Source organism: Drosophila yakuba, chromosome X (genome assembly GCF_016746365.2).
Source record: "Drosophila yakuba strain Tai18E2 chromosome X, Prin_Dyak_Tai18E2_2.1, whole genome shotgun sequence".
Classification (NCBI taxonomy): Eukaryota; Metazoa; Arthropoda; class Insecta; order Diptera; family Drosophilidae; genus Drosophila; species Drosophila yakuba.
The window spans coordinates 563,844-582,062 of NC_052526.2; the positions used below are offsets into that span (position 1 = coordinate 563,844).

Consider the following 18,219-nt stretch of genomic DNA (forward strand, 5'->3'; position numbering starts at 1 on the left):
CCCGCCTTCTGAAATTCTCCTTTGCATTTCCTAATTTTCCTGCGATGACGAAGAGGGGAAAAACTGGGGGAATCCCCATTGCGCAAATGTTGCCAAAATGCTTTTCTCACAGACGTTTGCGAGCTAGACGCTTTTTGATGCCTTGCCTCGAATTCCCCCGAATTCGATTTGATTTATTTATTTATTTATTTATTTATTCTTGCCGCCGAATGTTGTTCATGACGTTTCACTCATCCTAACAAAATTGCAGTTTGTTGTTTTTGTTTGGTTCCAATTGCGTTTATTTGTTCACTTTGTTGTTTCGATGTGTGTCGTGTTTGGCTTTTTGGCACACTCGAGTTGAGCGGCAGACATTCAAGGCACAACAAGTGTGTGAGGTCAGCTAACTGTGATATAGTTAAATTTAGTACTGACTTCTAGAGGTATCGAACTGGTTTGGTTTTCCTCAGTTTTAAGTTGACTTGGAGCCTGCTTGGAGCCTTGAATTACGGCGAAGTTTCGCTAGTTGTTTCATATTTTCATGCCATGTCCGAGCGGTAATACCCTCATGAGCATTAGGGTGTAATCCAAGTTGTGTAATCCAATCTTGTGCCGATGGTCGATTTGGAGGCAAGGAATGCATCCATCCCCCTTTATTTGCTACAGCTCCCTTCCATGTTTGCTTTGTCGCTTGTCGTCGTCATTTAATTGGGCAGATAACGCGCCTCGAGTTCATCTCATCTTCATCCACGCCAGAGAGACATTGTTTTTTGTTAATGTGGCACATAACTGGGACACCAAAACAGAGAAAGGCATACGCATACGTCAGAGGGCAGAAGATGGAGTCTTGGAGGCCACCGAATACCACCGAAGTGGGGCCCTTCAAATTTGCCTTAATCAACTGTCTGGCTGGCCACATGGCAGCTGCGTCTTTTCCCGTTTTGTGCCCCATTCCACTTCTGAATCTTAATCCAACTCCAAACCTGCAATCCTTCTCAAATATTAATTGGTTCTTGTTCGCTTTCTTTCGTTTTAGGTGAGTCTCTCGTCTCATGGAAGATGATTCATTTCAGCTCTTCATATAGACATGGAAATATCCTTAAAGTAAACATTTAGTTGGTAAGCTACTTGAAACTTAGGCATGGATCAATAGAATGGAGACTGATGGTAATTGCATTCCAGTGTTACTTGATTCGAGTTGAAAATCGAATTACAATAGACTCCAAGTACCTTAATTATAAATGTTTAAAGACCAATATAATATACCCGTTTCTCCTATTGAATTGCAACTCAAATGAAATAAAGCTTCCCCTTGGTGTTTACGTTTACGTATCTGTATCCAGATCATATCAAGTTATTCCTGCCATGTTTGGGGTTCTCACTTTCCTATAGAGGCTATTTGAAAAATAAAAGAAAACGATAAATCAAATCAAAACGATAAATCCACTTCAAAGCCTTTTTTGAGAACGCAGTTCAGGGTTCATTTGGGCTGGCACAGAAAAACTTTCAGTTGCCGCTGGCTGACTTCTTCGCAGATTGTATTTTATTGCACTTGCACTCTTGTCAGACGCTTTGTGGATGCTGCACATGCACATGCACTTGCACATGAACACAGACACTCACAATTAAAAAATGCATATAAATCGCATTCAAATTTTATGGTTGACAATTTGTGCCCTGCTTTTTGTCCCTTTTGCTCTCTTTCACTCGTTCACTCGTTCATAATTCACTCGAATACATTTCGCTGCTCGGCCGCCCAGGAAATTATTCCATTTTAATAAACCATAATTTATTTATTTTTTGGCTATTTTTAATTAAGTAATTGATAGATTCCAAAAAGGCCGCTGCGACCTGCTAGCTTTTTTGGGGACCAAAATCGATTGAATTTAATTAAATATTTTCCGTTTCCTTGTCCGTCCATAAACTTCCATGCAGTCGGAAATGGGTTAAGAGCTGGAAAAGTCGGAGTGGAGGTCACGAAAGGAGCTCTGCCCGCCTTCTTGTTTACTTCCAACCTTTTCCTTCGTTTTCCATTTCCATCCGTCGTTGGTATCGAGATGTCAGCCGCGAGCAGAAAATACAGCAGAAAATTATGTGTAGCCCCACAGCTTAAAAATCACACAGAGTTTACTACACACCCAGTGGGCGGAATGGGCGAAATGGGTGGAATTGCTAGTTTGCCGGCCTTTGTTGGCCTTTTGTCTTGTCTACTTATGGGCGTTTGGCTTGGAAGAAGTTGGTAGCAAAGTCACAGAATGCTGGATAGTAGTCGGTGGTCACGTTCGTGGTTCATGTGAAGCGGATTTGTTGACATGGAATAATTACAAGCAGATTAAATATACTTTTATTTGGTTTCAACCCATTTAAGTTGGATAACTCTGCTGATAATCAAAGCCTGATTACATGTTATGGCCTCATTAGTAAATCATTTATTTAGGCCATTCAAAATAATTGCAAATTGCCACAAATGTTTAAACCAATGTCGGACCAGTCACCATTTTCATGGGCCCAATTGACGTAGTCACAGTTTATCTGCCAGCACCAAGTACCCGCCACTAATTAGGTCTTGCTTCTGCTTCTTGGGGTAAACTAATTTTCAAAGTCAATGCCGCTACGTGCAGGCAGCACCTCCCACTTTTCCCCAGTATTCAGCGCCTCTGGCTTCAACCCTTTTAAGTAGTATTCCCTGGCCTTGCCTCCTCCATGGACCCATTTACCCGGGAGCCCTGGGGAAAACCACTAGCACCTCAAAATTTGTGTGAGTGCGTGAAAAGTTTTCATTATAATTCCATGCGTACAGCCTCACACACATACTATTAGATGCTCGTTTAAAAGTTTTCAACTTTCGGGCAGCAGAGGAAAGGAAAGGAGAAAATGTATAAAACTTGCGGAGGAGAGAATATCGAAATAGTTGGTCAATATGAAAATTTTGTCGATTAAAACAAGCTTAAGAATCATAAATGTTGCATGAATATTTAGATGTGCTTAAAAAAAAGGATATAACTGACTAGTTTTGTCGAGTGTTCTTACGACAAGTCGTGTGGAGCCATAACAAAAACGTGTTGATTTGCTGAAATCATTTTCAGTTTCATTTGGATTTTGATTTAGATTTTGATTTGCGTTGCATGAGGAAAAGTTCCCCATTGCAGAAGTCAATTGTTTTAGCTTCTTTGTTCTTTGTTCTGTGTAGCTGGTGTTTTTATGCTTTTTGTAATCATTCTCCTCCGAACTTTTCACATCCCACCTGTCAATGTGCCAATATTTCCCGGCATGAATTGATTTCGTTGACAACTTCAACAACTTGTTGGAGACTTTTTCGGTGCCTGCATGCTTACCTGCTTCTAAAAAGCCCAGCAAACGTTTTTTTTTTGTTTTTTTTGTGTAATAAAATATGAAATTACTGGATTTTCAGAACAGTATAGTTCCTAATAGTTTACATTCCATATGCAGAGGCTGAGTAGCAATTTGTATTTCTTGTGCACAAATCAAAAATGGAAAACGCACAACTGAGTTCAACCCTTTCATGTGAAGGGAATGAAGGGGTTTTCCGAATTCGCATAGCATTAAAAATAATTGGGAGTTTTTGCTGGTGAAACAGAACTACAAAGGCAGATTTGATTATCTTCCTAGGATTGCCCAGCAACAGAAATTCATGTGGCTTTCTAGTCCCGCCCCAAGCCAATCCGTGCGACCATTTTCCCAATGGTTTTGGGCTACGTATGCGAAGGTTCCAAGCACAGCAGTTCACAGGAATTCTTCATTGGCTCTTCGACTTTGACAGACACAAATTAGCTGAGATAAGCCTAAGCCCCCCATATACTTGTATGTACTCGTATGTGAACGCTTTTTGTCAATCTAAGTTGTGGCTCAAGCGTCCAATTTAATTACTTGTTGGCGTGATTACCTTTTTCAACGGGGAACCCCTATCAGTTGCGTTAAGTAGATGCCTGCAGCCAAGATTTTCTATGGACGAGACGAGTGAGTAATGTGGAGTAAGTAAGAGAAAAGCTTAAAGCAGCCCCATATCATGTTCTGTAATCTTTACACTGTGCTTCCCTCGCCAATTGCACTCGTATGATTCTTCTCGGGCTTTGGGTCTCGACTTCAATCAAGCGATTCAGTTCCGGACTGGTGATTCATATTCATTATCTTGCGCATTATTCATACTTGTAAACCACTTGCTTTCGCTACTCACGTGTCCACAGTGGAGTGGGGATGCTGATAATTGAATGTTTATTACTGCGATGACAGAAGTTAAACAATCCAGCAATGTATTTAAGTGTATAGCAACATCCAACTGATCCGAATCTGCAGACAAGATTGCTCCCAAGCAGGATGAAAAATTTCTTTATGCGCATACATTTCCTCCCTTCTCAAATACAAATACAAATACAAATCCGCCCCCTTTCCCCCTTTCTTTTTGGCCTCCTCAATCTCTGTGACCCCAGACGTTTCATTTTGAGCGTTAATTAAAATTAAATAGGGAAAAGAGAAAAAATAGGAAAATAGATTAAACTGGAAAAGGCAGCTGGGTGCTCCTTATCGTTGGACCCGCCAAGGAAGAAATGGCTAAAGAACGCTAGACTATAAATATTCTGGAGCGGGGCCAAAAGGGGGCTACCCGAAAATAAAACTTCTCATTCTTGACTGCTGTCTGACAGGCGATAACAACACAAGTTGACTGCCCTTTTGGAGTGTCTCTGTTTTCCAGGGGGACTGCAGGGTTTCGACTGCACTTATTTAGAAACTTAGAAATTATGCGCAACTTGGTCTTTGTGCGTCCCTCTCGCTTCCATCGCTTGCAACGCTGCAGCTCCTGATTCATTCACAACTCTGTTTCTGGTTGTCAACAACTTGTTTCCCGGCAAAGTTTTGGTTCATGTCTTAAGCGGCACAATGGCTTGGAACACAGAAAAATCATTATTTTGGTTGCACCAACAAAAATTGGTATCCTTTCGAACGATTTGAATTTTATCGCTTTAGGGGAAGTTGGCCTTGGAAGTGCTTAATTCTGCGCATAAAGGAGCACTGGCACGGGTTGCACATCGAGTGCGGAGCTGTGGAGCTATGGAGCTAATATAGAAAGCTAGTCCCGACTGATTGAATTGCCTGATTGCCCCGATTGTCGCTGCCAGACGTCATCAACATCATCAATTTAGCAGACAGATAAAGCGATGCGCAGAGGCAAGGAACGCAAGTTGCAAGTGAACGGAGTGGTTGAGTGGCTGAAACACATGTGAAAGAGATGATAACGTGAGGCATTGAGTTTCCAATATCATATTAACTATTGGGGCTAGTGTCACATAACTATTTCGAGTGTAAATAACTCTGTCCCCGAATTGAAAAACTAACGAGAAGAATTGAGCTTTCGGGGTTTTATCATCGCGGTAATCTACACGCCTTATCGCACTTCACTGTATCAATTTACATGCCCAAGATTTGTTGCTGTTTCCGAATATTTTTGAACAAAATTGTGTGACCCACTTTGTTCGTTTACTTTCGTTATCTGATGGCGCAGCGATAAATGTGAAACGTAAACATTTTTCCTGGCCGATTACGTATGAGCTTTTAGTGCGAGGATCGGGGAGTTCTCAAGCAAGTTGACTTAAATGAATTAGAACGATGGCGTTACGCGGCTGATTCATCAATGAACTTTGTTGGCATGGCGATTTGCTTTGGTGGTCGTTTCAATTGTGCGAGTTATGTGTGTAATGTGTAATGACATCTACTACTACTACTACATCTGACACTACTACTACTAGTTCTCTACTACTACTACCAATACTACTTCTACTTCTAATAGTTTATTTACTACCAATACTATTTCTACTACTAATTAAATATTTCTACTACTACTATTCTACTACTACTACTATTTCTACTACTACTACTATTTCTACTACCAATTCTACTCCTTTTACTACTTCAATTACTATTACAAGCTCTGCTACTACTACTTCAACTACTTCTAATTTTACTACTATTACTACTTATATTACTACCACTATTAGTAGCTACCTTTTTAAATATCATTACCGCTTGCAACTTGCAACATCTGCCGCCTACACAGTTTAAACACTCCCTTTAAAGGCCAGTGAAGTGGAACCACCAACCCCCGAATCACCCAAACATGGCTTCCTGCTTCTCCTGGTTTTTTTTTAATTGTACCAGGTTGTAGTGTACCAGGTATGGGTTTACTACACCCCCTCCAGTTCGATCTTCTTTTTCCTTCCTCCTGCACGAGCCGCTCAACTGGAATATTAAAATTTAAATTAACAAATAAACGAAATTGAGTTACCTTCCGTTGCAGCTTTTCACTTTCTTCAGGGTGTGTTCTTTTTTATTTTATTTTTTTATTTACTTTTGTGTTCTGCGTTGCATGCTACTGGAGCTGTTGCAATTCTAGAGCTGCGCAAGCAACAAAAAGAGCTGCCATTTGGGTTAAAATGATTGGCGAGCGGGGCAACAAAGCACAAAAGCCGCAGCAAAAGAGGCCTAAAAAGGAAAAAGTCAATGGCGCAGCAACAAAAGAAGCGAAATAAAACAACAACACAACACAGCACAACAAAACAGCAAAACAGCAAAACAAAGAGCCAAATTGAACAAAATGCAGTTCACTGCCTTCACTGTGCTTCCTTCACCTTTTCAGCCACATACTCATATGTACATACATTTATGTACATATGCATTTGCAGAGTGTGCTTTGCAACCACATTTCATTTTTTGCTGCCATCGACACTTGGCGATTTGTTGCAGCGTCCACTATTGGCTTTTGATTGCCTTTGTGTGCGAGTGTGCTCCACTTTTCCGCCTGGGGAGCCAATGATACCCTGTAAACCCCGAGTGGGGCTATACTATATATTTTTTTTGGGGCTGAAACAAACAAACCCACTTTTCCCTTAAATCATCAGCGTTCATCACTGATTTACTTCCACTTTTCAGTGTTGGCAGAAGGTAGTTGGAATTTAATATTTTTATATGTAAACGTAAACACAAGCGGAAGGGAAGGAAAGAGGGGAATTTTGCTGTTTGCACCCTAATATGCTTACCATAGAAGAATAACACTGTTTTATTGTTTAGTTTTTTGGGGTGTTGTATGTACAGCAGGTACCTTTAGATAAAATGATTAGTAAGTGTGCAGGTCCTCAATGGTGTTCATAACGAGTTTGTTCTAGGTTGTTCAAAAAACCTTTCTTTTCATTTATTTTTAATCTTTTTGGAACAGCGGCCACTTGGCTTTACTTTAGCATTTCTGTCTCTGTTGTTAACTGCAGCATATTGCAAAACTGACCCATACAGCAGGGTGCTTTGCCAGCAGAAGGAGGCAATCGGGGGGCAGTTCTCAGCCAAAAGCAGCATGCATAAAGGCGGAAATAAGCCACTTGAAGTGACCTCAAAAGCCAGTTGCTGGGAGTCCGAGAAAAAAAGGGGTGAGGGGGGAACATGTGAGTAATCGTGCGCGCCACTTGCCACTGCTGCCACACTGCACATTTTGACACACCTGGGCTAGGCTGCTGCAGGTTTTGTGCTCTTTCTGCAGCTAAAGGACTCCAGCTGGTCTCCTTCCTTCAGGCTTTCCTTCGATTTACTCTTTGTGGAATATACATATATATACACTTTTATATATACTTGTAAAATGCCTGAAATATTTCAGCAGCAGCTATGACGATGACGATGACGATGGCTGTGGCGGTGGCTCCAACAAAAGGTTAATACTTTGACGGCTGCAAAACCTGATTTACTCGTTCTCCACGTTTGGCTCTCTTCTCCGTGGATTCTTTTTCTTCTGAGGCTTTTTATACACCCCTTAGTCGTAGAGTGGCAGGGCATGCTGGATTCATTGACAAGTTTGCAACACGCACAAGATGTTTTCGGTTTTCATTGCGCTTTCACGTTTGTAATGCACATTATCCACAGATGTCGTTCTTTTCCAAAAAAGTTTGATCGGACATCGGGTATGCGAAAGTCGAGATACTGGATTGTATCTTTCTTTCTTGTTGTGCTTCTGAAGTCCGTGGCTGCAGTTGTGGCATCATCTTCATCCGAAGTCTCCCCCCGCCCAATAAAAACCTCGTTGTAATCAAAATGGGGGAATAAACAAAAACATTTTTAGACGATTTCATCATCAGCAGCAAATGAAGCAGAAGAAGCAGGCTGCAAGCATAGGAAAATGTCTGTCGGAGGAGGTGAGAAGTAGGAAGCACAAAATTAACGGATGCAACTCCAACTCCCCCAACTTCCAACCCCAATATTCCCCATATTACCCAATATTCCCCATCTTCCCTGATCAACTTAGCTTGTCTTGGCGTTTTCAATATTGAAAATACAAAATTGTTTGTAAATCCGGAGCAATTGCCATTGGGTTTAACGTCGTACAAAAAGAGGGCGGGGATCTTAAAAACGATGCATTTCGCAAGTTGGTTTAATTCGAGAGCGAAATGATTTGAATTTGACAACTAAGTGAGTGGAAAACAGGAGAGAAAATATATGGTTACAATTCGAAATCAAACTTTATTGCCCTAAATCAATTACTTAAATAAATATTTGCCAAACTAGACATTTTATCCCCTCTTTTCTAAGCCCCAAGCCCGAAACCCTTAACCCCAAGCCCCAAGTTTGGGAAAGTAGAATGGGGGATGATGTCAATGGGGGGGCGCGAGCAAGAAGGGCAAGAAGATTGCTTCGGGGGTTTTGTAAAAATAAATTGCTTTGCTCAATTAGCGGTTTTCCCCGTTCATTTATCTAACCCTCTTGACCATTATTGCATTTCTCAATTGCCTCGAGGAGAGACTCTCCAAGCTGAATTCTTTTCAATTTGGGGGCACTCATTTGCCGGGTTGGAGCTGAAGCTGGAGCTTGAGCTGGAGGTGGAGCTGGAACCCTGCTGCGGATTGATGGCTGTATGTGCCTAGTTCCCTCTCGCTCACTTCAATTTGTTTGATTAGCCAGGTGACCTCACACCCCACACCCCACACCCCCACCTCCCCCAATCTCCGCTTCCATCTTGGCTGCGAAATCTGAGTCGAACGAGAGCGTCTCAAATTGTGGGGTTTAATCGAGCTCTAAATTGTCAGTCAGCCAACAGCCAGCAGCCAGCAGCTATCAGCTATCAGCTGTGCCCCATGTTTCTTGGGCGTGTGTGTTACGCTTCGGCGGTGGCAGCAGAACCTAATTATAATAGTCGGGCACCAAGAGAACAACTGGCACACGAAAAGGCGCCGTAAAATAAAAAGAGGATGGGCTTACATTTCATGCGGGTCTCCAGTGGTGCACAGACGCCCTACGAGTGAATAGTTCAGTGAGGCAATAATCGGATCGTTTAGCCATAGAAGTTCCAAATCATAATTTCACCAGACTATTGAATGCATTTAAATGACATTACTCTCGGATGCAATAATTGTAATCTCACGCTGCCATCTCCAATATTTTGGAGCTACGGATGGTCATGGTCTGGCTTTGTTTCAACGTCGGGTTATCTCACTTCTTCCCGCGGAAGTTTCTTCACTTTAAACCCGTGCGTGTTTGAAGCGCCAGACATTCTCAAGTGGCAAAAGGAGTCAGGGGCTGGATACACGCCCCTCAGTCACGGATGGGGAGCCCCCATTCTGGGCTTCCCAAGCTGCAGCTGCAGCTGTCGCTGACAGTGCAAGGAAATGCGCTAATTATGTTGTTCTTGCCACTGTTGTTGGCCGGGCGAACTTCGTCTTCCATTTGAACCCCCTTCTAGCCCCTTTTGCGACCTTGATTGCCATTGTGAATGCGATTGCGGAAGACGACAAGACGAGAGGTTCAGAAGAAGGTGCTCGGCAGAACAATGAGCAAAGTTTCGAGGTTATGAAAATGTCATAACGGGAAGCGAACAAGTGCAACAAAATGAGAAACGAAGTTCCCCTGATAACTATTGCCGCACATGAATGCTGCCTTGAATGGGTTACATGCCAATGGAATGCATTATCAAGATGATAGCAAATTGGCACAGGTTAGGCCTACCAAAAATATGACTGCTTTATGTGCTGTTTACCCTGATGTGCTGATTTGACTCTTTCTGTCTGCTACGTAACGTGAGAAGCAACAGATGGCGGACCAGCTGCAAAAGGTCCAGAACAGCCAGCCTGATTAATGAAGATACAGATTAAAGAACAATACAAAAAAACGAACAGACAGGAGGCAGAAGACAGAAGACAGCAAACGACAATGAAGTTAAAACTTATTTATATCTAACTTATAATTCCGAGAAGCCAGCGACTCAAAGTGAACTACTTAAGGTATAAGTGGGAAGACACGGGAAGACTCCAAGGGCCCAAAAGAGGCGCCTCCACCGACGGACCCTGTGTCGTGTTGCCAAGATGTCGTGTCCAAGTCCAAGTAACTCCCAATAATATGGCAAAGGTTGCTCCATGTGTTGCCAGCGAAGAAACACTGACAGCGTTTTGAGAGCTTGTCTGGTTGTCTGGGAAAAGCAAGAGGAAATAAAGTGGAAAAGTGGGGAAGTGGAGAAGTGGAGAAGCAGGGAACGAAAACACTGGCAAACAACAGCGAACACACAATGACAATTGCTGGGAAATCATATTAAAATAAAAGCGCAATAAACAACACAGCCCATAAAGAGGAAAAACAGGAGTAACTTCCTTTTCTTGGAAACTTGCCTCTATTCTTAACACGCACCGCACCACCCACTCCGTCATCTTTCCGTCCCAAATCCCGGACGATTCATCGCCGGGTTTATTAAGTCGCATCAAAGTACTCATAAATTGCGAGTGAGGTGAGGCTCACCTGGATGCTCCTTAGTAGTGACAGCATGCCGCAGTGAATAAACTTGCAATAGGGAAATGTGGGAAACATTTTAAATCATTTCACAAGTCACACATCTTCTAAACCTTCATGCTATTCATGTTATATAGTAGAGGGGCCTCAAATTAGTGAAATGTACCGAAAAATATGAAACGAAACTGAAAGAGCTTCCTAGCGCAATTTGAAGATACGATCCGTATACAGAGTGTGTCCTTCATGCTCAAATGATTTCCGTTGTTGCCACCGTTGTTGCTTGGCACAAATTGTGCTGCTTTTCCTTAGCGGATTTTCAGTGCTGTTCCACATATTTTCCTTTATATTTCTTTCGAGCAGGCAGGTGCATTGTTGCCACCGCCACCGCCACCACCACCACCATCGTGGGTCATAATGAGCCCGGGAGTGAGAGTCTTTGCCAGAAGTTTAAACCCAAGGAAGGAGGCTGAGGCCACTACTGAAGCTACAGAAGCTACAGAAGCTGCAGAAGCTGCTGCGACCGCTGATAAAGCAGCTTGACAGCCGAGGTGGCTAAGCTCGAGCAGAATGGCCGTGTGCTAAAGTCTACTAAGAGAATATTGCATGCCATCCCATTTTTCGAGCTGCACACACACTGGACTCGAAGAACCTGGCTGTTTCGTTACTATTTGAAAACAATTTCAAGAGTGAATTATTACACTAAATAACCAATGTGCATTGGTGTGTGTGGCAGGATACCCGCACCCAATGATTTCAAAACTCAGCCAATTGACCATCGCCGTCGTATCGAAAGTGTTTCTTTCTGTGTACGGAGCGGAAAAGAGGCAACCGAAAACGGGTTTTCCTGTGTGAAAATTCCGTCAGAGATGAGAAATTACGGCGGGGCGGAGTTGCACATAACCGAACTGGTTCGGTGCACAAAATATATCTTGGCTAAATGTACCGGCAGCTTGGGAAAGTTCACTTTTGTTTTAATTGCACCTCACAAGTGATTATCGCTTGAATGCAAATCTGTGAGAGGAAGACAAAGTGCAGAATGAAATATACGGAGGCGAACGATGTGCATTGTGGTCGCGTTGGGTGAAAAATCTCAAGCACATGGGAAAATAATAATTACCTGGTAGCGAGAAGTTCTCTCTATACAAGTACTTTACAGATGCTGTTTATACGGACAGAAAAGAGCACGTAATAAAACATAAGATGCTCACTTTATTCGAATCCATTATGAAGAGAGACGGCAAATAAACATCTTTCAGGGGTATTTTGCTCAGGTTTCACGTTCCAAGTTGGCCAAGAAAACCCAAAGACTGAACAACGATATCGATGACCAATTGTCGTTTGCCATTTGGTCAGCAACAATGTCAGCGCAAAGAATGTTTTTCCAACTGTGACCCCGGAATTTCCTTCCTCCAAACTTTCCTGTGCGATGACAAACTAAATGCCAGCATCGCAGTCGAGGGAAATACGTATGGAAACGGCACAGACAAGTAATAATACAAAATAGGGAAAACAACGTGAAAATCAATAATCTCTGAACTTGAGTTTCTTGAACCCTCTGGCTCAAGTGCTCAGCGAGTTGAGTGGCACACATGCCTGTACATATGGCATTGCCTATAGATCGTATGAGCTGTGTGGATCAAATCATTGCATTTCATTACTTGTAGTGATGATTTAATCAGTTACACATTCGTGTACAATAAAATCGATTTTTTATTATGGGTGGCTTTAAAGTGTCTACTTCGTTTTTATAGAAACTTCTTTTCCTTTTCTTTCAATAGTACGAATTCCGCTGAGTTTTTTCCATTCTCAGTCGAGTGGAACAGTTTTTGGCAAACATTTGGGCCTATATGTGTAGCCAGCTACCCCTTTTTTCTTTCTCCTTTCGCCTCGGACTTTCCCTTGAAGAGCCAAGAGTTTTCCAGGATGTCACTTTAATAGTTTGGCTGCCACACCCCACACCCCACACTCCCTTCACTTCACTTCATGTCCGTTGTTGTTTAGGCCCTTTCAGTTGCCCGTTTGTCGCACTCGAAACTTTTGCACAGAAACTCCCAAGTCCGCTCCCAATTTCCAACCGCCAACGCTGCCGGAGTTGGCAAGTCGATCGCATTTTGGTTGCGGGCTTCATTGATTTCTGAATGGTTTTTTCATGTATTTCGGCGATAGCAGTTCAGAGTCAGTTAGGTTGGCGAATTAGTGTTTGAGTTTTGTCTTAATTCCCCGGCACTCCTACCACTTAACCCTTGTATCCCCACCAACCCCCTGCTCCGCTGGCCACTTTTAAGCCCTTGTACAGTGTTACGTGCGTAAGCGCACCCGCTGAGGATTAAAGGGAAAATCACGGACTGAATTTAAGGTATTCATTCGGGAGTGGAAGGGCGAAAAATGTGACCAAATAGCCCCGAACAACGAACAACCTACAACGAACAACGAACAAGTGATAAGTGCAATTTTCCACGTGACACGGAAGAAAGGGACGGAACGTCCTGGGCGAAAGAGAGGGAATCAACGCGGATTAGACGGACGAGCAGCGACAGCAATGAAATTTATGAGACGTGTCAACGACGTCTGTTGGCTGCGGAAACTAAGGGTATGAAAGGAAAACCAAGGGAAAATACGCTGGCAGAGATAAAACTATCGCGTGGAATAGGGAACTATTTGTGGGGTGTTTGGGGTAACTCCTTTTGATGAACGACAAAACCGTCAGCTGGACAGAGCAATTAAATGAAAATGGTAGAAGTAGATGAGTTTCATTGCAGGAGGATGGCAGATACATAACATAATCCCCGGAGTCACTTTCACTTTCAATAGGGAAAATTGGATAAAACTTCCAAATAATAATCCAAGTATGGTTCCAATTTCATTTTCATACACTCCACTCCGGGAATATATAAATAACACTGTATGCAACCTCTCGTTCTCTCGCCCATTCCCACAGTGCGCCTAAAAGTAATTTAAAGTCACATGTGGTTTTAGCCGGGTGAAAAGAGAGTTGGGGGAGGAGTTCTCCCTACCGAGTACTTTCTGAATAAATTATTCGCTTCTTGGCTCGGGAAATCGCCCACAACCCCCGTGGGGAACGACCACGCCCCGCCCCGCACGCCAGTTGAAGTCCATAATTACCATAGTCCAAAAATGTTCCCATCTCTGAAAACTATTTTGGGGTGACGGTTTCCATTATTATTGAAAATTTGCCGCCCATTAATCTGAGGTCCCTAATACTCAGTCCCTTTGTTGTTTTGTCTACGCGAAGGCAACTCAAATGAGATAGTTACCATGAACATGGATAAGGGCCTCATAGATTCTGAATGCCAGTTGAATGTGACAATAATTGAGTTTATGGTCTATTTAGCATAAATAAGTGATATATTCCTAAATATTTGCTACCGTAAAGAAATGCAAAATTTATACGGAATTTCCGACACGAAAGCCGCCAATTGTTTTTTAAGAGAATGTTTTGCAACAGAAACCAGCACTCCAAATTTATCTATACTCGTAAGTTTACCATTCTGGAAACTATTTTCCAGTGTGTGGCTTAAAAGGTGTCAGAAAAAAGAGCTGGAAAATGGGAAAAGGGGAAAAGGGGGAAACGCAGAAACGCTCAACCAGCGAACTCAAGTTGAATTGTTTGTGCGGGCTAAAGTTTGATTGATGTGCCGTGTCCCGCGTGCAGACAACATCAAAATTAGGTGAGAGACTCTGGAAGTTGAATGCGGACTGAAATGGAAATTTGGATAAATTCCCTGGTCAAATAGAGGGAACGGAATGATTGACGGTGGGGTTTTCCCCACCGAGCTGCGCTGGGCATTCGGATCACGCTTTAAGAAACAAACAACGAAAATCATAGTCAGAAACTGGAACAAACTGCTATGTAACTAGATCAATATGCTGTGTGCGAGTCGTTCATATTTCGGACTCAGGTTTTGGCTCAGGTTTCGTTTATGAGGAATCCTTTTCAAGTGGAAACTGGAGTTGAAACAGCTTGGATTTTGTATTCAAGATATTCAAAACTGTGAAAGTTCTATTATTAAATTTTTTCCATCGGAACCACAGACCAGTGAATGTAGGCATACCAACGTTCCCCCGAAACACCTCTCAACGTGCCACGTTGCATCTTTCCTCTGTGCTCTTGTGCAAAATGATATCAGATTTAAGTCCGGTGTGTGTGTGTGTGTGTTTTAGGGTCTTTTTCGCCTCTGAAGGGGCGACCTGACCTGACCCCGAGGAGACCGCCCAGAAATGCGCCCTCTTGAACCCGATAGCTATAGCCAGCATAAGCAGCATGTGTCTGTTTTATCATTAACTTGAGTTGCCGCATGAGGAAGTTACTTGGGTGTCCTGTGAGTGCCGCTGCCGGTGCAGGATTCCACTCGCTTGGTTGCCTGTGTGTGAAAGTGTGTGAATGTGTGTTTTGCATCATTGGGCAAACAATTGCAGCAACAAAAGCCGAGGCTGCTGCTGCTGCTGCTGCTGCGGGTTTGCTTTAGTGGCTGCCATTGCTGCGTGCATGTGTTGCATGCTGCGTGCATGTGTTGCATGCTGCGTGTCGCTGTGAGTCGGGGACTGACACAGTTTCCTGCCAACCTGCAGCACTTCAGTGCGTGTTGCAAATTAAACGCATCGCTAATAAGTGCCAGCTGACAGGAAGAGAAAAAGGAAACTGCTATTAAAAACGCAAGTTAATCGCGACCTTAATTTTGACATAAATACTTACAACAAATGTGTGCAAGACGTTCGAATGTGAATGATTGATATGTAATGCTTTAAAGCACCGCTGATCGCTTTCACTTAAAGTCTCAATAGCAGCGACTATGTGCAGAAGAAGCTGCGGCAGGAGGAAGGCTGCCAGACTGCACACCAGCATATCGAATGTCCAATGTGCGGAGAAGCCATGCAAAATGGAATTTGGAATTCTCTGTGGGCTGCGCAGGCGCAGAAAACCACAAAAGCCAAAGGGCGGGCCACATCCATATGTGCCCCACTGCTGACCGAAGCAAAGGAAACCCATTCGGCAAAGGGTGTGCAAGAGACACAGACACGTGGAGATTCAGCCGCCCGTGCAGCTCGCTTTGTGCCCCACCTGCCACATGCCACCCGCCACCCTCCCCACCTACTTTTGCCAATCATCAGGCTACCCCCTGCCACCCAAACACCTTTGTCGTTGCCACTTCTATTTCCATGTCCACCTCCCCTCGATGATGGCAATTTAACGCCTGCTTAGTTTGATAGCTGGACAACTTACATTGGGGCAGCTGCCACTGAAGCACCGAGAGAATGTTGCGGTTGCAAGTAAACAGATGGCAAATTGTATGCATTTCGTATTTATACATGCATTAAAACGCTGGCAACATTGCTGCACACATTAGCACCAAGGATATTAAAAAAAACATTAACTTTGCTGATATGCACAGAAATAGCATCATCTAATACTGATTCGATCCGCATTTTGGCACAGTGTTCTATAGATGGTTAGTCATCACTTCAACGCCAATGGGGCATCGGTGGCCTGTGGCTAAAGCGTCATTGACTCGGCCTGAAACCAAACAAGGGCTCCACAATAAGAACAACAGGCCAACACGGCAACAGTAAACAGTGAAGTGGCAGAACACACACTCACACACACCCGCAAACACACCAGCAGCACCCACTGGAAAACTGCGGACCAAATCATCATCATCACCATGGAAATCAACGACAAAGATCAAGAAGCTGTGAGAGTGCAAAAAGCTGAAACTGACCAGTTGATTGGTATCCTCAGCGGTTTAGAGATGCTTCTTCAGTGGAATTAGAAGTACAGCTTTGCTTGAGAACACAATCAAGTGAATATGTTTACATGTCAGTTAAAGATGGCCCTATTTTGTACAATATATCTTCAATAAACCATCAACTTCATTCCATTTGAACTAATTACCCAGCTTTTTTAACCATTTCGGTAGTGCAAACGGGGTGCTTCTAGACCCAAATGATTCACGGGCCATAAAATGGCAGAGTGCGTTGATGTTTTGTCTGCGGAATGTGAATGCATGTCATTTATATTGTATTGTTTATTGCTAGCTGCAAACGAGTGAAGCCAGTTACTCATTCTATATCCAGATATCCAGATATCCAGATATCCCGAATGTGCCACCAGCAATGAGAGTTTCCAAATGCAACACTCACGCGCAATTTCAGTTTGACGTCGAGCGCCTCGATGAGTACAAATTTGTTGGCCTTTGATAGCGACTTTTATATCGCTGTATTGTAGCTTCTATATTTCCAATTGGCAACCATATACGCATAATCATTAGAAGTTGAACAGAGTATTCTGTCATTCTTGGGGTTATCCTCAACTTTAAACGGAAGTGCAGCACTTCAGAGCAAACAACACTGGAGAACAATTAAATTCTGTTGTTTTAGGAAAACCACATTAGAATTTCTGACCGAAGGCCTTCAGGCATTCGATTTGTAAACCATATATTCCAGTGCCTTTTGTTTTGTTTAACTTGTGAACCCGAGAACTCGTGAACTGAGCTTCTCGATTTTAGTTTTGGGTTCGATTTGCGTGGCCAAATTAAATAAAAACACAGTTTATGGGAAACTTTTTATGCAGAATAACTATTTAAAGGCGTTTATTTATTTAACATGCTTTCCATTGTTGTTTTGTCCCTGCCATAATGCCGTATTTTCGGCTGCAAGCTCAGTTTTCTCGAAGCCAAACCGAAAGTGTACACCATAAAAAATATACAGAAATGGGAAAAATTCAAGTGCAATCGAATCGATCTTGCCTGTTTGGGTGGCTATATCCCCATAGATTGGTTATATATTACAGCGGGTTCAGGCTGGTACGTATTTTCCGCTGCCATAAATCACGCATTTTTCATTCGCAAACCTTTCGGTGTAAAGGTGGGCCCTGTAAAATGTTTTTTGGGTTGCGATGCTTTAAGGGAAACCCGCTTAAACTTGTATATCTTATAATTTCTACTTTTGAATGGCTTGATGCTAAAGTGTCTTTCGCTCTTCCCCATTTGCAGATGCCAATCTACAGCAGCAGAACTCCATCGTCCAGCAGCAGCAGCTCCAAGCCCCACGATTCACCACGCATCCATCGTCATCGGGGTCGATTGTCAGCGAGGGCAGCACCAAGATACTACAGTGTCATGCGCTGGGTAAGTGAAGAAACATAATATCATTAATAAAGTGGAGTATGAGGAGGAGTAGCTCATCAACGAGGCTTACAGACCAGAAACCCATTACTTTTAACTGAGCGATTATAGGCGGGGATAAACAAAAATCAGTTAATTGTTTATTGAACAAACTATGACACAAACTAGCTCATACACAGAAGTCGCAGCTGGCGGCGTGTCATCGTCTGGGCGTGTCAAACAAATGCCCAATGGGAGCGGAATTATAATACCCCCATCTGTCACCTGCCCTCGTTGTTCCTTCGGCCTTCAACACACAACACACAGCACTTGTCCCTCGAATCGCCTGACGGCT

At 43.0% G+C, this 18,219-nt stretch overlaps 1 protein-coding gene across 10 annotated transcripts in view; it reads left to right on the forward strand.

Moving 5' to 3' along the window:
• The window catches only part of LOC6523829 (protein sidekick), a 63,079-nt gene that overhangs the window by 16,993 nt on the left and 27,867 nt on the right, over window positions 1–18,219 (forward strand). For all 10 annotated transcript variants that reach the window (XR_005562111.2, XM_039377367.2, XM_039377385.2 and 7 more), the window contains exon 3: window positions 17,754–17,888. Coding sequence is in view for 9 of the 10 variants with exons in the window: in XM_039377367.2 (XP_039233301.1) it covers window positions 17,754–17,888 (135 nt within the window). In the remaining variant the exon portion in view is untranslated. The remainder of the gene's footprint in view (window positions 1–17,753; window positions 17,889–18,219) is intronic.